This window comes from Pinus tabuliformis, chromosome 6 (genome assembly GCF_031772625.1).
Source record: "Pinus tabuliformis cultivar Carrire ecotype Pingquan chromosome 6, CPIR1, whole genome shotgun sequence".
NCBI classification, from domain to species: domain Eukaryota; kingdom Viridiplantae; phylum Streptophyta; class Pinopsida; order Pinales; family Pinaceae; genus Pinus; species Pinus tabuliformis.
The window spans coordinates 101,785,640-101,808,458 of record NC_142292.1 but is presented as its reverse complement, the minus strand read 5'-3'; the positions used below and the strand labels follow the sequence as shown (position 1 = coordinate 101,808,458).

At 36.9% G+C, this 22,819-nt stretch overlaps 1 protein-coding gene across 3 annotated transcripts in view; it reads right to left on the bottom strand.

Annotated features, from left to right (window-relative positions):
* The window catches only part of LOC149257456 (FAD/NAD(P)-binding oxidoreductase family protein), a 398,477-nt gene that overhangs the window by 29,461 nt on the left and 346,197 nt on the right, over nucleotides 1-22,819 (bottom strand). For all 3 annotated transcript variants that reach the window (XM_089414323.1, XM_089414320.1, XM_089414317.1), the window contains one exon: nucleotides 12,123-12,238. In XM_089414323.1, coding sequence (XP_089270449.1) covers nucleotides 12,123-12,238 — 116 coding nt within the window. The remainder of the gene's footprint in view (nucleotides 1-12,122; nucleotides 12,239-22,819) is intronic.

Here is a 22,819-nt window from a genome sequence, read left to right as displayed (position 1 = left end):
TGACTCCAGACTGAAAGGGAGAAGGGGCTGGCTTACAGTCTTCCATGTGAAAATGGCGTAGAATATCACAGGCATACTTGGACTGGGAAAGGGAAATACCTTCCTTGGATTGCAAGACTTGAAGACCAAGAAAATAATGTAAGTGTCCTAAGTCTGTCATTTCAAACTTCCTTTTAAGGCTAGACTTCACATGGTTTATAAGGTTGGGATCACTACCAGTCAAGATAAGATCATCAACATAAAGAACAAGAATGATAAGAGACTTGCCCACTTTCTTGGTGTAGACAGTATTGTCAGAATGACACCTAGAGAAGCCATTTTCTAAAAGAAAGTTATCCATTTTGGCATACCAAGCTCGAGGAGCTTGCTTGAGACCATAAAGGGATTTCTTAAGCCGACATACAAGGCTGGAGTCTGTTTGTATAAAGCCAATAGGTTGTTCCATATAGATTTCTTCATGCAAGTCCCCATGCAAGAAGGTAGATTTAACATCCATCTGATGGACTTCCCATTTGAAAGAGGCAGCAAGGGAAAGAACAAGGCGGATAGAGTTCATTTTGGCAACAGGGGAGAAGGTTTCAGTGTAATCAATGCCTTCAACTTGTGAAAAACCCTTAGCAACAAGACGAGCTTTATGTTTATCAACTTTCCCATCTGGTCCATACTTAGTTCTGTAAACCCATTTGCATCTAACAAGTTTTCGTCCCTTTGGTAGAGGAACAAGATCCCATGTATCATTTGCCAATAATGAATGATATTCTTCATTCATAGCTGCTTCCCAATCTGGATGGCCTGAAGCTTCTGCAAAGGTGGCATGATCATAATTCACTGAAGCTTGAGCTAGTAAAGAAGAGGCTCTCTCGAACTGAGAACGTGTATGTCACTGATCTGTAGGATCACCGGCAAGATCACCTGATGCATCCCGAGTAGCACGGACCCATTTTGGAAGCTGAGGAGCTGAAGGAGGATCCTGAGAAGGTGGGGGAGGATTTTCATCCTCGCTTTCATCATCTGAAGAAGAAATATTTTCAAAAGTAGAAGAGATAGGAAGAGGTGGCACATCCGCCGAGCTAGGCTCATAGGCCGATATATTTTCAACAAACTTTACATCTCTTCTAATGATAACATTCTTGGACTTAAGTGGAATAAGTCTATATCCTTTGACATCTTCAGAATATCCAACAACAATACATTTTTCACTCTTAGGTTCTAAAGCTTTATGTTTCTCATCTGGAATATGGGCCCATGCTTCACTTCCAAAAACACGAAAGTGACTTGAATCTGGTTTAATTGAGCTCCATGCTTCTTCTGGAGTGATATTCTTTAAAACCTTAGTAGGAGTGTGATTTATTATGTAATTTGCACAGTTAATTGCTTCTGCCCAATAATTAAGACTAAGTCCTTTAGATTGAAGCATACAATTAGCCATTTCCTTTAAGGTGCGATTCTTCCTTTCAGCTACACCATTTTGTTGTGGAGTATATGGAACAGTATGTTGCATTTGAATTCCATTCTCAGTGCAAAAGTTGATGAATTTGTTGTTAACATATTCTCCGCCATTATCAGATCTTAGCTTAAGAATTTGATGTCCAGATTGTTTTTCAACAAAGGCCTTAAAGGCCAAGAACATGTTAAATACTTCACTCTTGAGTTTTAAGAAGTATACCCAAGTGTGTCTGGAGAAATCATCAATGAAAGTTAAGAAATACTTGTAGCCAAAGAATGAAACAACTGGAAGTGGACCACATAAATCACTATGCACAAGCTGTAAAGGGGCTGAGGCGTGCCAAGAGGCACATTTTTCAAAACTGTCCCGATGATGTTTTCTGAGTACACATCCGGAACAAACACCATCTCTGCAAGATACCATTGGAAGACGTGTCACCATATTTTCTTTACATAGATTCTAAAGAGAGCGATAGTTTAAGTGACCAAAATTCAAATCGCTCATGCCAAAGTTTGCTCACTTCATCATTATGAGCAACAAATACCGGGGGAAGATTTGATGACCCAAAGTTGTGAAACTTATACAACCTTGTAGAATCATCAGCAATGCCAGTAGCTAAAATCTGTCTAGGATCTCTTAGGTCCTTAATTACAACATCGTGAGGTGAAAATTCAACGATTTTACCTTCACCTGAATGAGTTATCTGATATACAAATAGAAGGTTGCAGGATAAGGTTGGAACACATAATACATCATTAAACTGACCATTGTCTATATGAACAGTTCCACTCCCTACAACACTAAGAGATCTATCATCACCAACATATATATTTTTGGTGTTACAATCATTTAAGGAAGAAAACATGGCTTTGTTTTTGGCCATGTGATAAGAAGCTCCAGAATCAATGAGCCACTCATGAGAATGAGAAGAAGAAGATACATTTAGTGCATAGCCAGACCGAGATGCTTGACAACCACATGCAGGAAGGGCCATTCCTGAAGATGAAGTTAAGAGTGCTCCAAATGGATGTTATGCTTCTTCATTGCTGCTTCCAAGGCTTCCATCTTCTTAAAGCATTTGGATTCTAAGTGGCCATCTCGATTACAAAAGTTGCAATGTCTATCAGTCTTCTTCCCTTTGTTTTTATTTGTCTTATCATTTTGTTGAAATGATTTTTCATTTTGAGGCTGAAATTGCTTAGGACCCTTGTTTGGTTTAGGACCATTCCTTTTAGGATACAACTTCTTAGGATTCTTTGAATTTGGTTGCCGCTGGGCGGGTAACGCTTTCTTAGAAGAGTTTCCAAGATGAAGAATGTTGGCATTTTGGCACAGGTGTGGTGCTACGGTACAGGTGTTGTCCTTGATGGCAACTCTCTTTGATAACAAATCTCAGTCCAGACTACAAGAATGAAGAGAAATTTCATATACGCAGGTTCATTAAGCCCAATGTGCGTATACACGCTGGTACGCTATATACTAAGTCGCAGATACGCAGGTTTGCTGTATACGAAGTCGCGTATACACGCAGTTTCATGAACAAAAAAGAGCGTACATGTCGAAAAGCTTCCCTTTGGTCCGTGGTAGTTAGTCCTCGGTACTTGAGCCTATGTTGTTGGACCAAGGTATCTCGACAGTCGTGTTGATCCCGAGTTTTTGAAGTTGATGGTATTGTATTACTATGGTTTTGGCTCGTGGTATTGAGGAGGGCCTAATGCTATATAAGGAGAAGAAGATCATTAGGCTTGCGTATGGAAAAGTCTTGAATATCTAATGAAGAAAGAGATCTAGTATGCAAGTTCTAGGTTGATGCTACATTGCTTGATCTGAGCTAAGGAGAGATCACATCGGTTGATGAAAGGATAGATTGGGATCAAATTGTTTGAAATGAACTATCGGTATATGGTTGATTACGCATATTTTTAGATCTGCATACTGACGCAATGTTATGTTCTGAGTATGACTGATGACTGGTACAGCTGCAAGTTATGAGAAATTATTTTTAGATCTGTACGCAGGTTGGCTTCGGTAAAAGCACGTGTATACGCGGGTTTGTTTCATTGAAGTAGCGTATATCTTTTGAAGCTTGATTTTTGGGTTACAGTTGGGTATGTCTGTTATTGCAGGGTTCTGTAGTCTGCTCTATGTTCTGGTGACTGGGTGTTGACAGGGTTTCAGTGGTTCAGTGATTCAAAGTTTGATGATGCTAGTATTGGTTGTTTTGTGCTTCTATGATTTGCTATGAAAAGTGAATGAATCGTGGTCTTCAGATTGAAATGTTGTGCTTCAGGAGTATCCAGTCTGAAAATTGATGAAAAGTGGTACCTGAAGGAAAGAAGATTGTAGGCCAGCACCTACGTACTAGTATCTTAGCTAGTACAAGAACAAAAGGGGGTTGGAGCTCCCTTCCAAGAGAGTTTGGAAAACGAGAGAAGGTTGTAGCTTTCTACAGGTTGTAGCCTGCGTACTGGTATAAGGCTGCACCAGTACAAAAGATTGTAAACTGAAGTTTCTTATTAAAGAAAGATAGAGACGACTTGCAGCAGGTGGTTTTCACCCACATTGGGTTTCCACCTTATATCATGGTGTTCATGTGTGTGGCTTTTGTGTGATGATCTGTTCTGTTATACTGCATCTGTTTATCTTTAATATGGTTAATAATGTCCTGATGCCTTTACAGAAGATAAACTAACTGAATCATAAGTTTTCTGGTTATACGCTGGTTTCTTTAGACACAGTAGCGTGTACACGCTGGTTCACTTAACTGAAGTAGCGTATATGTTTCTGAGTATTGAAAAGTTTTATTGATCTGATAATACTGATTCACCCCCCCTCTCAATATTATTTCCAACAATGACCAAGGTGTAAGAGTTTTTCTTGTTCTCTTATTAAAGAATCACAAAAAGAATCAAAGGAAGGGGACTTTTAGTCTTGTCCTTGAGAAATGAAGGCTTTTCTTGTAGAATGGAAGGTGGAAACAAACACAGAGTAGGCTGGTCCCAACTTAGTAAGAATGGAATAGACAAGGTTACTATCTTCTTTCTTAACCTTAACACCTTCCAAGAAAAGTCTAAGGGTCTTGAATTTGGACAAAAAATCTTCAATGCAAGAAAAATTATTGGGGTCCAATGTAAGCAACTCATTTTCAAGTTGATGGGCTCTAAGTCATTTTTTATTCCAAAAACTTTAGTAATCTGTTTCAATGCTTCATCAGGAGTATCAAGTTCTGCAATATGGAATCTAAGATCTGGAGAAATAGACATCCCTATCAACCCACGTACTTGATCTTGCCTATTTTCCCATTTAGCTGTCTTATCTTCATCTTTCGGTTTGGTCTCTTGGCCTAAGGCTATTTGTAAAGACCTTTACTTCTAAGTAAATCCACAATGTAGGACCACCATTGGAAGTAGTTGGTGCTGTCAAGAATAACTTGGCATGGACTTTCTATTTTAACAAAAACTGAAGCTATAGATGCTGAAACTAAGTGTTCCAATGGAAAGAGCTCGAAAAATTAGGCTGGTTAAAAAAAAACGGCTCTGAAAACGGCTTCTGGATGAAGAAGTTATGGCTTTTTGAAAAAAATTTGATGAAGATGCCGACGAAGTGCGGGAATGTGCGGAAATGAAAAATCCGCCCCCACAAAAAGGAGACTTGAACTCAAGACCTCTACTCTCATAAATTAGCTTTGGACCAAGTGAGCTATACAAAAAGTTTGAGAGAGAGAGGGGGGGCGGGGGGTTGAAGCCTTGGGTTGCGTGCTTGCTTTGAGAAAGCTCTTTTTCCCTACAAAACAAAAAACACAAAACCCAACATGGACATACACAAAAAACGAACCTTACGGCTCGAAGTTAGCTTTAGCCGGAAACTAAATATTTTCCTCAATGTTTCTGATTTTCCGAGATCACACTAAGGCGCAGCGGAAAAGAGCATACGCATGAGAAAAATCCTTCCTTTCTGTTTCTAATTTGCCAAGATCGCACAGAGTCGCGGGGCAAAGAGCATACACAGAAATGAAAGGTATAGATCCGGTAATAAAAAAAACTAAATAAACCGAAACCGAAATAAACAAAGAGAAAATAACTGTAAACTGTAAATAAACACTGTATACCTCCAGATCTTAAAAATGACGCAGCTAGGGCTACCGGAAACCTTTTCGCGTGAAACGAAAGAGGTTCCTCACTGGAACAAATGCTCCCAACACAACAAAGCAGTCCTCTCGGCCCGAAAGCAGGCAGAAACAGTAGATCTAGGAAACGGTAGTCGGATGCAGTTCTACCGGCTTCAGATTTGGATCACCAACGGACGCGGCCCTCAAATAGCTCTGATACTATGTAAGAATTTACAGGGTAAGTTCCTCAGACAGAACACCAAAGGACACCGCTCACAAACAGATCACAGATCAATACACCAATACTTTTGACGTGGTTAAAACCCTCAAAGAGGGAAACAGTCCACGGCCTGAGCCAACGCGGCCACTTCAGGCAATTTATTAATAAAAGAATGAAAATTTACATAAGCTTCTCTTATGGACGGTTAACCTACAAATGACCCTCCATGCTCTTTAAATAGAGATCATGGACCAATCGGGTGTTAAGCCACGGATCAAGTGTCGGTAATACTGAGGAGAGAATGAACCGTCGGATCACTACATATTGTGACCGTCGGATTGTAAGTTACAAAATGTACATAGTAAAGAAACACACTTTACCTAACTCTATACTAGACCAAGTTATACTTAACTATTTCCTATGTGTCGGAATATCCTAACAAGATCTGTGTCATGTATGTAATTGCCTAGGTAAACCTACTTTTCTGGTGACGATCTACATTCCGAGAGGTTTTTTGTCTTACCAATCCATTCTCAGATGGTCGGCAGAGTTTTCCTTCAGCCTTACCCCAAAGCCGGAATGGATTTTGTCACTGGGATCTTAGGTGAGTCCTAATGTTCTAGATCGAGTCTATGTAAAACTGATTTGGGAATAATCCTAACTATTTGGTTAGGTTATTTTATTACAAATTGCTTGATCTGCTAAATTATATTTTGTGTCGCAGAACTAGGTAGTCTGTGAGGGTCTTTTGCAAATGGGTTTTCCCCCTTGATGTAAATCATGATGTAAAGTGTCTTGAGGGTTAGAAAAATAATTTATCCCCTCATAGGTTAATTAATTAAATTTTCTGGCCAAAATTAATTGAAATCTTAAACCAGAAATTTGTTTAATTCTAGGTACTAGGTAAATTTAAATTCTCCACAGGCAAAATTCATTGGTCCTTTAAAAAATAAAGTTTAAGAGATCCAGGGACTAAGGTAAATTAATTATTTTGCTACATTTTAAGCCTTTGGTCCCTGGAGTTAAGTCAAAGTCAAAATTTTGAGGAAATTAATTCAAAATTTTAATTTTTGAATTAATTAAAATGCATTTAATTGAAAATTTTGAATTTCCTCAATAATTTAAAATTTCGATGGATGAGATTAAAAAAAAATTAATCCTCATCAACGGTGGAGATTGCTTTGACAAGGATCACTCGAACTAGCCATTGGAGGATTTATCTTTAAATAGGAGGCCATTTCTCAGTCAAGATCATTCGATCCTTGAGTCCTGTACTAAGTGAAAGCTCTCTTGTAATCTTTTTATGAGCAATAAAGAAAGACTTTGGGGTTAATTTCTGCTAGTGTTACTCTTGATGGAAATGCTATAAGATGTGTTATTTTCATGCATAGATTTCCTTTTAGCCATTGATGATAGCTTCCTAAAGAGTGATTTGAGCAGAGGTATCTTGCTCAATCGTTGGGGTTTGAATGGTAATTTATGTTTTGAATATAATAGCAGGTATCTCTATTACATCTGAATTTAATTATCGTTTTCTCGCCCTATGTTGATGGTTGAACTGAGTTGTGCAGGAAATTCTTGATATTTTTTAGATCATCGGGCGTTCGGGAAAGTTTTCAATTGGACCAGCCAACTCCCAACTTGTATTTTCTGAAGAGCCAAGCTTGATTTGATCCCGAGCTTATCATAAGAAATTTTATTGGTGATGCATGAAGGGTTTTGGGTGAAGCACCGCCTTTAAAATTTAAAATTTAAAAAATTTTCTGTGCTAAATTGATAAATCTGGCTTTTAAGAGCCTTAGATTATCAAATCTGGGAGCTAAGTTGGACTCACACTCGCCAGATCTAGTAGATTTGCTATTCTTGTGCATAGATCTGAAAAAAAATCTGGTTTTTCTGACTTGGGTTTTTGGGGTTGTATTTATTTTTTGTATATTCGGGTTCTAGGTGTTTGTGTTTTCAGGAACAAGTTGCAGATCTGAAGATGAAGTTTTATTTTGAAGCTAGATCTAGGCCCTGGAGGGTAAGATCTGACCTCAAAACCAGCTTTTGCAGCTGCTTTATTTTTGCAATCCAAAGTTTTCTTAAAAGAAAATTCAATCTGGAGATAACTTTACAGGGATATTTGATTATAAATCTGAATTAAAACATATAAACTTGATATGGAAATTTCTGGGTTTTATTGGGCCACGACCTTCTATTTTGTCTGCTGCCTGGAGTTTCGTTTTGCAGTTTTGCTGAAGAATTTTTTAATTTTTTTTAGAGAGGCCCACAGCTACATGAGAAGAAAAATCCTAGCTGAAGCTCTGCGTCTTTCCATTTGCTGCTTTCTTCTTAAATCTGCTCAGTCCAGCTTTGTCCATCAAGCACTGCTCATAACCTCGGTTTCGTCCATATTTGCCTAAACTCCTTGCCTTTGTTGTTTGATACCTGTGCTTTTTCCCATTCCTGCAGCCTCTTCAAAAATTTCAAAAAATCCATTGTACGTGCATGCTCAGCGTGCAGCCTCCTTCGTTCCTCATCTTTACGTTGCCATTGCTCCTCTTTCACATGCGCACAGCATCATTCCAGCTCCCCTCCGCTCCCGCATCCCTTCTTCCCTTCCGTCCAAACCTGCAACGAATCTCCTTGCTGCCATCATCGCAGTCCAAGCTGCGTTTCTGCTCCTCCACGTCTAGCCCATAGCCATGATTCCACGTGGCTCTCTCCTCCCCGTAGATATCCTCAAACGCTTTCATTCGTTGCACATAACCCTCGTCTTCAGCTCCATCGACCTGCAGTCCATCGTTCTCACACTTTTCTTTTTTTTATTACTGCTGCCACCACCCCTCCTGCGTAGCTGCCTCCTCGAATCCCCATCCCTGCAGATATGTGTGTCCATTCTGCTGCTGCATCTCCATACGCAGACCTTTCATCCCTTTGTTGTCCGTATTTTCTTCACCCTCACTGTCGTACCCCTTCCACGCTGCCGCACACCTGCATTCAGAAAAAGTTTTTTGACTTTCGACTTCTTTTTTTGATCTTTTGTTGTGTGGTAGTTGGTTAGATAGGGTTAGGTTTAGGTTATTTTTCATTTTATGATTTTTATTTGTTTTGATCTAGTTTGATTTTCGATTTTTTTTTTTAACATTTTCAAACAAAAATCAAAATTTAAAAAATTCGAATTTCTTTTTTGTGGTTTTTCGATTTCTCTTTTTTGTTTGAATTAACTTTTGTTTTCATTTTCTTTTCATTTATTTTGAGTTTGATTTTTTTTATTAAAATTCAAAACAACAAAAAAAACATCACAAAAATCTAGTTTAAAAAATTCTAAAATTTAAAAAAGTCCTAAAAAAATCTAAATTTTTTTTAAAAGTTCTAAACATAAAAAATTAAAAAATTAAAAATAAAAAATAAAGAAGGGGCTTCATTTTCATTTTTAATGTGACTTTGAGATATCCTAAAGTTTTAAATCGAAATAAATTTCACATTTAAAGGTTTTAAATTTTTTATGTGGCCTCTGGCCCATTAGAAAAATTTAAAAATTATTAAATCTTTTTCAATTTATTTTGGTCACATTTAGTCTTGCTTAGCACATCGAAAAGTTTTCCTAAAGACTAATCAAATTTGTCAAAGATAAAATCTAAAGGAGAATTTTGTGGTATCAGCGTTTCTTTTTCTCTATAGTTAAATGTGCTTAAATTTTCATATATAAATATTAACTATAGGAAAGTGGTAAATTTCCTAGATTTGGGTCACTAAGCATAATCATTTAAATTCTAGGATCTAAATCGGTTAGCATTTAAATTTTGGTGGTTGTTTAAAGTATTTGAATCTCTTAAAATTTAATTGCTAAGACATTGTGCATCTGTTGAATATCTTGCATCTATCTATCATCACTGCTTGGATTATTTAATGCTCGTTACATGTTAGACATTTTGCAAATGTTTTCAAGTGATTGTTAAAGAATCTTGTTGTGGAATTATAACAGATAGCATATCTCTGTTTCCTAAGCTAAGCATACTTTTTAAGCATTTGTTGACATTGATATCGAATTGCAAAGTAGTTTTTGTTCTCTTTGAGCTAAATTGTATAAAGAAGATTTGAAATAAGCTGGTGTTTTAATTATAATATTTTCAAGTGTTTATCTTCTAAGTCTTCATCTAATAAAGCGAGTGTTTCATTTGGGTAATTGAGGGCTTTTGCAACATAAGTGTTTTCCCATCCTCGAGTCTAACTTCATCTCATCTTCCAGTGCATTTGCATATAAATTAACTTTGCATAGATAAAATTTACTTCCAAGCATAAGCTTGGTCGATAGACAGATAGATCTCCAACCATCTTTTCTTGAGAAGCCTGTATTAATAGTACTTAAAACGGTGGCCTTGCAGTTAGAGCCACAATTCTCTGCAGCGCCGGAGGCATCGGGTATGTTAGAAGTTCAGGAGAGGTATCGTTAATCACACCTTAGTGTGCTTCTCCTGATCTTCTCTCTGCCAATTACTACGAAATCAGGCTCAACACAAAAAGGATTGAAGGATTTACAATCTAAGTAGGCATTTAACTAAAATCAACCAAGATTCTTGCATCTCAGATTAAGTTTTAGGATCTACATTTCATATAAAATAGTCACTCACCTAAGCAGCAATTGCTAATCGATTACTTAGTCTTCATTTCCCTAGCAAGATCATTGACTCCATAAGGCACTGGTATTAATCATTTAAAATCTAATTTAATTCTAAGTCTTTCTGAATCTTAATCAAGTACTTGATCGCCTCGCTGTGTATCCCGAACTGGTTGATTCCCAACTAGTTCTTTTTCATTCCATTTTTCCACAGGGTCTACCCCCCTTAGCCTGTTGTAGGGAGACGACTTAAACAGAGAGATTGGGGATCAGGGTGACAGCGCCCGATCTGAGCGTTGTCGCGATGCCTAGACATTTTGTGCGATAACACACCCAATTGCAAAATGACCAAAGTACCTTTCGAATGGCAACCCACCTTCATCCAGGTGCAAATGCAGGATGGGTGAGAAGCATATGGCTAATGCAAGTTGTGGAAGCACATGGCATATCATCAACTGATGGTGGTTGGCAGGGGTTGCTGGCTATCTGAATCACTAGATGGCTGTCAAATGTAGGAGAAAAGTTTTATCCTATGGGGTTACCGGTTTTGGTGGGTAGCACGTTGGAACATATCACACCGACTAATTGGGTGGCTTTGCATTGTCATGCCTAAGGGGGCAGCACAAAGCTTACTGTGCATTTTCACCTTGAGCTCCCACTCCATAGCCTTGATAATCTTAGGGAAAACCCCCATGCATTGGAGAAGAGCCAACCTAAAGTTTGGGGAAGAGTTTCTAAGGTGACAGTGAGCATCCTTCCCGAGTTACAAAAAGCTAACACCTTGGTGCTTGGGACTTATACACTTGTGGGTGCCAGCTTTTGCTTCTAACAATTTCCCAGACATCTGCCTCGAATTGATGTATCACAATTCACAAACAATGTCCAAGTAATTTTTATTATTATAAATTGATGGATGCAAGCATTGATGTGAAAGTTGGCATTTGGATTCCAAAGGGAGCAATCCTGGGTGCTAAGTCAGCAACATAGTATCTGCTCACCACTCTTGGGCAAGAACTAAGGATTAAAATGTATTATGCAAATATGAAATTGAAAGATGTACAACAAATATATTAGAGAGCTTCCTTATATAAAATTTATAAAAGATGAATACTTCACTTTTACATATTGTACAGCTTTATTTCACCAACAACTACTTGATAGTACGTATTCAATATAGCTTTTGGTGTTAGATCATATGTTGAGTGTTAGAAGGCAAGTGCTGCAGTTGTAAATAAAGGCAGATCATTTTTTGAAAGAAATGCACATGACATTGTGTGAAAATTTACCCTAATTTGATAAAGTCTTCTCCAAGACCAACCCCACATACATCATCATGTCAGCCTGTCATCATATGTTTTCAATTGCATTACTGGGTTCAAGTCAGGCTGTTATGGTGTTAATTGCAGCATGCATCTTAGTGTCAAATCAACATGTTCTTTTATAAAGGATGTCTTTCTTAAATGAATATTTCTTGTTTTCTTAGATGATTAGGCCTGTCACAATGTCTCTCATCTATGCTGCTTTTGTAATTGTCCATATGTTCAAAAGCCCTTGCAAGACTGAAACTGCCATTGTTAACCTGGGTTAATGCCTAAAGAAATTAGATAATTAGATACCAAAGGTGCCAGATGCCAAGTATCAAATTCTTTTTGATTCATTCTTAAACCCATATATGAAATTAGTAAACATGTGGTCAAGCATCATTAATAGTAATTTTTTAATGTTTATAAGCAACAAGACTTACCTTTCAGTACCAAGGTGTATAGTACCGTGATGCTCCGGTCCAACTTCATTGCTGCTACGTTTGCATGAGTGGAATTGTGGTAATCTATCTACTGCTATATTTATTTTTGTGGTTCCCTGTGTCATATGTCATAATTAAGTCAGTTCAAACTGAACATCTAATGCATAAATGCTCTGTTTTTTTCACATAGATAAGATATTAAATCGAACATATTGATACATAGAATTCCTTATATCACATAAAATAGTAGTGGAACAAACCTAATGTGGGATGCCCTTGACACCAAGCACAGACTATCTTTGTGAAATGGCAGATTGCAGTTAATTGAAATTTGAGAGAACCTGTCTTGCTAGGATTTTTCGAGAAAGATTAGTATGATTAACTATGCTATAAACTAGGGATTTTCTCGATATCTATTTATCTATGTTGCATGAGTTTCTAGAACGTGGGAATGTTGAGAACTTGGGTACGGGTGTCGGGAACAACTAGAGGTTTCCTCAAAATTTATAGGAAACGGCTAATCGGGAGTGGTAATATTATATAATAAAAAAATTAAAAATATAAAAATTAAAAATATATTTTTAATTATATAATTTATATAATAATCAAAATTAATATTAAATCAAAATATTCAAATATTAAAATCAATTTAAATATATAATCTCTATTATATATAAATATATTCTCTGGGTGTCCCTCCCCCTGAGTCTCTCCCTTTTATATATATAAAATATTAAAATGTCAAGTTCATTATGAGTTCTCTGACACATGACTAGTTTTTGAAACAATCTGCCTTAAAAATACAAAGGAACAATTTTACCTATGTTTCTCTAGTTATTCTTAAGAGAAAGTAAAGCAACTCTAATGGTTAAGCATTGATTGCCACATACAATATGCACACAATCTTCTATGATATATATACATAAACAGCAAAATAAATACTCATCGCCATGACATCATAGATATCGCCCTTACATTGAGGTGCCACACGCTTCCTTAACTCATCAAGGGATTGCTCAAGTTTCTCAATTAAGGATATCGGTGTTAAGGATGTCTTTGGCCTTTCTTCCTGGGGAGGTTTCAACAAAGGCTCATGTTTTGTGGGCAGTTCAACATATTTTTCAGGCTTTGTATTCCCCAACCCCAGGGAACACCGGAACTCCAAAAAAATAGTCTTCAAAGCTCCCAGAACTTTCCCAAGCTCCCATTGCAGCTCCCACTGAAAAGAGAACGTTCCCATACGGTTCCAAAGCTTTTTGGAGTGCGGGAACCAATGGAACGGGTTTCCCACCTCTAAGGAGTGGTTCCCGTGTAACACAACTATTTATATATTTACTTGAATATCACTCAGGATATGGTATTTAGATATAAAGGCTCTCTAGCAGTTGGAATATTGAATATGTTGAAACCATTTGTTAAGGGTTTTACATTAAAGGTGACTGAACTAGACAACCCTTTACTATTGGGAGTTACATGAAATTGTTTGCCTATTCATCTGATCATCAGAAAGAAAATGATCATTAGGGCTTGTTACTCCTCAGTTTCACATCAAGATGACTACATTTTTTCTGCCAGATTGTCCCACCCTTAGCACTGATCGCAAACATGTTTTCAGACAATGCCTAATGTCTCATGAGCAGTTTTGCCTCCACAAGGAATATTATTATGTATCATGATGAGGCAAAAGTTGTGACTATATATCTTGTGCATTCAATATTGTCAATAGACAATGCTTAGTGATCTATGTATAGTGTATTGGACTAAGGTGGTTTCTCTAGATCCTTGTGGCTTGTTAGGGCCTGTTATCACAAAATCTAGCAAAGCCCTAGCGGGGGAATACCTATGGGATAACAACTAGACTAAGTAACAATAATGGGACAATGGCCCATTGTCACCACAGCCAAGGTCCCCTACTCTTTATGGACTTTCACAAATGGGAGGAGTCCCAATATGATTGTGATCACCTATAATAGATATTCTAGGTCTGAAGATTCAAAGTGATGGAGCTATAGCTCATTCGAAGAGAAGCTCAATAAAAGTACGACGCTTCAAAGAAACAAACTACTCTCTAAGAAAAACCCTAGAAAAGAAGGCACAAGACCTAGGGTTTTGAGGTTTCTCAATGGTAATAGGTATTCACAAGGTCAAGGCCCGAGAGAAGAAAGGGCTTCTTATGATTTATTCCAATGAATACTAAGCTCATACAACCCTCAAAGAAGTCCCCAAGGTGAGAAAGAAAGACCTAGGTTTTCCCCCTTCGAGTAGCACCTAGGGCAAGAGATTTTATGGATGAAACTCGGGCGGATGTGCACCAAACTTGGAACATAGATAGCCTAGACCCTGAACTTGATGTTCGGACCCTTGAATTCCGGAAAAATCACCTCCCTAAAATTTCACTACAAGCCCTAGATTTCCAACCTACCTTTATTAGGGGATCAAAGTTTAGAAAGAGAAAATATGGAGAAAGAGGAGTTTGATCACCAAAATCCTTGGACTAGTTCCTAGTCCTTTGCGCAATGGATGGAGTCTTATGATGCTTAAGATAAGATAAAATGTCTTCCAAGGAGGCTCGAAATTGATTCCCTAGGTACCAACTTCAAACATTTACCTTCTTCAAGATATAATGGAGTTTCATGAAGAATCAAAGACATTCATTCACTAGGAACATTCATCACATGCCTTGCATTGAATAACATATGCAATACTCTACTAGAAAAGATTTCCAAACTTAATCTTCAACAATTAGGGCACAAATTCGCATATTCTACAACAACAATTCCATACATTAAACAATTTTCAAATAAAAATTTCATCAATATTAAGCACTTACAAGAGATATGCATATATCCATTCATCATTCAAGAAGAAGCTCCAAAGAAGAAATGTGAATTATCTTCCACACATAAAAATGCATCAGAGTCTCCAATAGCTCCAGTGAAACAGTGTGAGTTCTTTACAAGAGAAAGAATTCCAGTGTGATGATCTCTCACAAATGAGAATGAGTTCTATTTATATGAACCTCACTAAGTTGAATTAGCCTAATTAGCCCCCAAAACATTAAAATAATGGGAAACAAACAAGCCTTGGTCACAAGCCGACCAAGTAGCTTTCACAAATTATAAATTAATCATCCAAATGCTAGCCAAATTGATGATGTCATGTTGATGTAAGACCATTGGAGGGCCACATGGAGTCTTCTTTGAGTCTTCTTTGTGCCAACATGTGAGAGACAGCTCAATAAATATCGAACAAGGGGTCGGTCCCTTGATCTCCATGCAAGTCATCATGTGGGACCAAGACCATTGGAGGGCCACATGGAGTCTTCTTTGAGTCTTCTTTGTGCCAACATGTGAGAGACAGCTCAATAAATATCGAACAAGGGGTCGGTCCCTTGATCTCCATGCAAGTCATCATGTGGGACCCCAAATTGGGTTTGGGGCACAAGAACTGGTCTCATGGGTCTCCCAATGATATAAAATCCTGTATCGCTCTAATGGTGATGGCTCTAACAATGGTGATTGCCCTCCCAGGTCTCAAGGGTGAAAAAATCCTCCTCTGGGCCTTGGATCAATTACCATAATATGCTAAACCGACTGAGGCACACTAGTCAAAGTGCATCATCTTGCGAATAATATGGGGCAATGAGCATACTGCTGAGGGTGTTGAAGGTGCACAAGACATGAAATGATGCTCTAACACATGATAGAGTCCCATGGCTCTCAACACATCCCCTAAGAATATTAATATGATCCTTTGGTGGGCTTCAACCTGAATTAAGTTGCTCATCCTATGATGAAACCACTTGCCAATTACATATAAGATCCAATCTGCTTCCTCACCATCAGGTACAATAATTCATTAGTGCATCTAAGTGAACCAAGCTTGTTAAGCAAGGGCACACTGAGACTTCATAGTGGGCTTCCCTTCCAAATTTAGGGTTTTAAGCTTGTTGACCACTACGTGTCAACTACCCATAGCAGTACACCCTCTTTTTCGAAAAAGGGACAGCACTTGATCGACGTGTTCGTGCCATTCGACAGTCATCGTCGACCTGATCATGCTATGTTGTAAACCTAGTCTGCATGTATAAATTGTAAATAATCTTAGCAGATCAAAGTCATGTATGTAAACTGCCTAGGAAAACCTAATTTTTTAATGATATTCTACGTTCCAGAAGGTTTTTTGTCTCACCAATCCATAATCGGCAGAATTTTCCTTCAACCTAACCCCAAAGCCGGAATGAATTTTGTCATTAGAATCTTAGGGGAATCCTAGTGTACTTCGAGTCTATGTAAAAGTAATTTGGAAATAATTCTAACTATTTGGTTAGGTTATTACTTGATCTGCTAGATTATAGTTGTGTCATAAAACTGGGTGGTCTAAGAGGGTCTATGTCAAATGGGTTTTCCCCCTTGAGATGTAAAATTGTAAAAGTCATGATGTAAAGTGTCTTGAGCGTTAGAAAATGTTTTAATCCCCTCATAAGTCCTAAGTTCTAGGTGATTTTTCCAAAGCCTAAGTTCGAGGATCCATTTAAAAATAAAAATTAAAAAAATAAAAAACAATAAAAAAATATAAATAATAAATAAACAAAATTTAAAAATAAATAAATAAAATTTTTTGAAAAAATAAAATAAAATAATAATAAGTCAAATTTTTGATTAAATAAATGCAGAATTTCAATTTTTTAATATATTAAAATGCATTTAAAAATTCGACGGATGAGATTAAAAGGAATTTTGATCCTCATCGATAGTCAAGATCATTTTGACATGGATCACTCGAACTAGCCGTTGGGAAATTTTCTTTTAAATAGGATGTCAGGGGTCATTTGAGATCAGATGGGATCTGAGAGTCTGATGCTAAAGAAAGCTCTCTTGTAGTCATTTTTTTGTGCAATAAAAAAAGACTTTGGGGTTGAAATCTTGCTGGTGTTACTCTTCTGAAAGTGCTGTAAGATGTTTTATTTTTTTGCATAATTTTATTTTCAACCATTGATAATAGTTTAATGAAGATTGATTTAGGCACAGGTATCTTGTCTGATCTTTGAAATTTGAATGATAATTTAGATTCTGAAATATAATCACAGGTATCTCCATTTGATCTGGATTTCAGTATTGTTTTCTCCCTCTACATTAATGGTTGATTTTAAGTTGTGCAGGAAATCTTAGTTTTGAGTTTACCGGGCGTTAGGAGAAGTTCTCGGCTAAACTAGCCAACTCCCGGATTGCATTTTCTGAAAGAGCCCAGCCAGTTTTAATCACGAGATTATCATTTGAAATTTTTTTCATGAATGCATAAGGGTTTTCTGAAGTATCTCACATTAAATTTAAATTCTGAAAATATTTCTGTGGATTATTGATAAATCTGGCAGGTTAGAGTCATTAATCTGTAAATATTGTAAATTTTTAGTTGGTCTTAGGGTTTTCAATTTTGTTTTTTGCACATTTTACTTCTCGGTATTCTGTTTTTGCCATTGCAGGTTGCAAGTATAGATTTTAAAATTTTGCGGGGTTTTCAGCAGACAATCTGAAGCATCTGGTTCAAAATTTAAAGAGCCCTAATAAATCTTAAGAAGGTTTTCCGATCTATTTATCTGTTGTCTGGGGTTTCATTATTCGCAAGAAGTTTGTTCGAAAATTTTTATGTGCTGCCCGGGGCCTGCAACAGGCTCCCTATCAATTTGCCGTGCAGCCTTCACACTGCCCTACATATCTGCTTCTTTCTCGCCGTTGCCTATACACTGCCAGCTCCCTGTACGCTGCCATAGCTGCCAAAAAAAAACCTGCGCGCGTCCGTCCACCATTTAAAACCCACATATCCTCTGCTTGCAGTCATCCATCTCCACGCTGCTCATCTTACCCATACCCTCTCCTCACGCTGGCCATTACCAGCATTCCAGCGCTGCGTTCCTTTTCACCTGCAATAAACCCTCAGTTCTCAGCACCTTACGCTGCCACCGTCACTCTCTCTGTTTGCACGTAGTTCCTCACCTTCACGCAGCCGCAGTCCAGCTCTCACGCAAACCTGCATATCTGCAACAGCTAAAAACAAATTAAAAAAAAAAAAAAAAAAATTGTTCCATCTCTACACAGCGTAACAAATCTGCTCCCTTCTGCTGCCTTTTGACCCTTCGAAACTGCGTCTGGCTCCCATCATCGTAATCCTCTTGTAAATCCCTTCCCTCAGCTGCCCATCATCTGCCCGCAGTTTCTCCTTTTCTGTCGCTCGAATTTCGCTGCCTATGCTGCTCCTTTGCTTACACCAATCCGCTGTCCAAGCCTGCTTTCTCCTTCCCCTCCGTCGTGCGTCCTCATCTCCTCACGGTGCCACCATTGAACTCTTACGCAGACCTGCATCCAAAAGCTTTTCAAAATCTCTTGTTTGGACTTTGTCGTAAGGTCAGCAGCTAGAAATTTCGCTTTCAATTTCATTTACAACTTAGGATAATTTAATACGTGAGTGTTTTGGTTAGATTTAGATTTTTTATTTGATTTAGATCTCAGTGTATTTAATTACGATTTAGATTCAGATTTTATTTATATCGTATGGTTTAGAGTTGATTTTTTTATTTGGTTTTTCATTTAGTTATTTTATTTAGATTTTTAGAATTAAACTTTTATTTTTAGATTTTAATTTCAATTAGATTTATTTTACATATTTTCTATAGTTTAGATTTTATATAAAAGAAATAAACAAAAAAATCAAAATTGTGATTTCTCTGTGCGTTGCCTTTGCCTTTTGATCTTATGGCTTATGCATATTAGTTAGGGCAACGTATTATTCTTTTTTTTTTTAGTTTCATTAGGTTAGAATTATATTTTTGGTTTTAGTTTTAAAATCTACTTCCTTTTAATTTTGTTTATTTAAATTTTTGAATTTAAAACTTCAAAAAAAAAAAAAAAATTTAAAGGAATTCGACTTTCATTTTGTTGTATATATTAGATGTGAGTTTTTTTTTTGTTTAGACTTACTAAATCTCAGTTTTAGATTTTAGTTTTTAGGAATTAAATCTTAAGTTAGCTTAGTTTAGTTTTAAATTTATTAAATTTTAAGTTTTTGTTTAGCTTTAGATTTCTCTAGATAGATTTAATTTTGTTTAAAATTAGATTTTAATAATAATTAAAAAAAATCATAAAATATAAAAATATAAAAAAACAGTTTTGGGTTTCGTTTATTTTATTTCATTTATGAAAAAAAAAAAATCATAAAAACAAAAAAGTTAAAAAAGGTTAGTTTCTAAGATTTAATTTTTAAAGTTTGATTTTAAACCATGTCAAAAGGTTTAAAAAAAAAAAATTAAAAACTAATAAAGGGCATAAAAATTTCGTTTTGTTTTAGTTCTCCTTTATTTAGTTTTAGATTTAAATTTAGTTTAGATTAGATTTTGGTTTTATTAGAATTTTAGTTTCGCTTTATTTTTAGACTTTAATTTCTTTTTTATAAAAAAAGCTATTAAAATTAGAAATATTTTGAAAAAAAACTCAATAAAAAATTGGAAATTCATTTTTGTAGTATCTATGTTCCACTTTTTTATAGTTAAATGCACTTAATGTTTATTTGAAGTTAACCATATGAAAGTGGTAACTATTCAGCATTTAAATTTTATGATCACTCAAAGTACTTGATTTTTCTTGAACTTTAATTGATGGATTACTATTAAAGCATTGTGAGTTTATCGAATATCTTGCATTGCTCTTCTTCTTCTTCTTTCTTTTTCTTTCTCTTTTTTTTTTTTTTTTTTTTTTTTTTTAAATGATTGTTTTACATGGTTTCTGCAACATTTAATAAATAATCATTTAATCATTAACTCCATAAGGCACTGGTACATTAATTTCTAAATCAATCAAGTGCTAAGTCGCCTTGTTATGTCTCCCAACCCAACTGGTCCACAGTTGGTCTTCATTCATCCCATAAGGTCTACTCCCCTTAGCCACGGGAGACGGCTTAAACAGAGAGATCAGGGATCAGGGTGACAGCCCCCGATCTGAGCGTTGTCGTGACAATCTGTGCGACAACAAAGCTCATATTAGTTTAACCTCCCTAGGTAGGAGTAGCTAATAAACAACCCTATTAAGTGTTCCCAATCCCTAAGGGGAAAGATATGTCCCTGGTACATCGTTCAATTAATGTGAAAATTCCTTGATTGCAATTACTGGAAATGTATCTCCTAACTGTTTTGCAATTTACTTGTTATCACGACAAATATTGATAAACTCACAATTGCATGCTTCACCAAAAATAAAATATGTTGCAGAAAATAAACTGGAAGATGATAAAATAATGCTTACACAATAAAAATAGACACCAATATTTTTAGACTTAAAAGTCCTTGAAAAAGCCCGAAGGGAAAACCGATGCAGTAGATGAGGGTTTATTTTATTATTATGTAGCAATAAAACAACAGAGTGCAATAAGCTAGATGCCCAACTGGCAATCCTCTAGAAATAATTTGGCAAAATTAATATGGAGAAATTTCTCCCTTTGAAAATAAACTCAGCCCCCCTCTGACCTGCTCGCATTGCCTCTCTAGTTGTTGGCCTAGGAAAATCATACAACCCCTCAATCAACGACAAACTGGGTCGTCTAGCCTCCTCTTGTCTTTAGAAAAATTCACTCTACCTTTTGGATGATCTTTCCAGCATCCGGCAAGTAAAACAAATCCTTCCTGGCAATTCGCTCAACTGGGCAGGCTAACTTGCACCACCTGGATGACTTTCTCTGCAGAATATTTCAGCCTCCCTTTTCCTGCCTCTCCGGCATTGGAAAAATGTTGGGAAACTCCTCCGAAATTCTCTCTGTTGCTCCCTCAATCACTGATGCTCTCCTTCTCTGGTTCAAACTCACTTCTTTGTTGAATCTCTGCATCTAGATAACTCAATCTGCCAAGGAAACTCGCTCCCTTCTTGTGTCACTCTCCATCCCATCGACTCTCTTATAATCTTTCATTGGAGCTTTAACGGCCATGATTAGATCTTCATCAACAACTAAAATCATCTTACACTCTGTCCATATAAGACTTTGAGCATTCTCGATCTTCCTTAATTAGTTCCCATTAATTAACCAGTTTTCCTAGGTTAAACCAATGTGGAAAAAGTCTAAGTCGAGATTAATTCGGCAAGGGTCCAAAAGTTGAAAAACTCGGCGAAGTCAGGATTTTCTTGAAAAAGTTGATCCCTCTCAAAAAACTGATTGTGCCTCCCTGCACTGCTGCCAACATTGCCTACGCTGCATCTGATCTCATGCTATTGCAACTACTGCAACTGAGAACTAATCTATTGTCCCTACAACTGTCTCTTGAGTCTCTGACTGCACTAGCTTTGCTCTGTCTATTGAGTATATGCCTGCGTCCATCTAACTTTGTGCCCCTCTAGTAACGGACTACAACTAGTTTTGCATTGTCTCTCAAGATCTAACTACTTTTGCTGATATCTCAATCCTCTTGCTATTGAATACTGTGGGCCCCTATAGGAAAGGTAATGATCCATGAAACAACACCTGTCCAATGTTGTGCCTCCTTGGACAGTGCCCAATCTACAACTCTGGAGTACTAAGCTCCTCCTCCTTGTGGAGTTATAGTCACTATCAATGCAAATTCCTCCAACCTGGTGGTTAACTCTATTGAAAAATGTAACTAGGTTCGGTCTTTATAAAATGAATTTGTCAAGAGAACTTTTATCATTGTACAATGACTTCTTAATGCATGGGTTTCATGCCTGGGTCATCATTTTATTAGTCAAAGCACCCATTGTTGACTCCTAGAATTAATAAAGAGCCAATAGAGTCATTGTATATTTTATGAGTCCCTTCTTGGGCTTTTGAATGATGTAAAAAGAATTATTTTTGAGTCAAGAATAAATGATGTAAACTCCAAACCAAGTCGACCTCAAGGAAGGAAATTCGACCATTTTAGAAGGCTATATATACAAGGCATTTTCAACTTCATTTGAGCATCTCACTCTCTCAAGCATAGTTCAATTTTTGGAAGTTGGAAGCTGGAAGTTGGGAAGAAGTGCAAAGTCGAAGGAAGGGTCCAAAAGAAGTGAGAGTTTGATCAAGAAAGTAGGGAAGAAGAAAATCGAAATTTTGGTACCTTTCTCTCTCTCTCTCGTGTGGACTAGTTTGGGAGATCGAAGTCTCCTACTCAAGGTTAGAGCTGTTGCTGATGCCGGAAACTGCCAAGTCAAAGTTGTTAAGGTTGAAATGTTGCTGCTGCTAGGTCGATGGCTAGATCGAAGAAGGAAAGGTTGGCTTGGTGTGGAGGAGGTCTTTGTCTAGGTAGAAGAGTCTCAAGGAAAACTATTGAAGGAAGAGATTTTAACTAGGTTTTCCCCTCGATAGGGGTTTTTCCCTAGCAGAGTGCCTACATCTTGTGTCTTGTGTTTTTGTGATCTTCATGCACACATAATTCAATAATTCCTTGATGAAAGATAATATAACAAATAAGTAAAAGATGCTAACATAATTCACAAGTAATTATCAAGAAAGAGAAATCTAACCCTAATCCTACTAGCATTGATTTCTCAACATGGTATCAAAGGTAATGTCGAAGAAGATTGAAGATCACTTCGTTGGCCTAAAGGAAATTATTACTCCCTCTATGATAAGAATGGGATTCACTTCTACAGGAATATGGATCAAGAAGATTGTCTACTACTTTTCAACAAGGTCAAAAGTCAAGGGTTCTTAGTTGCACT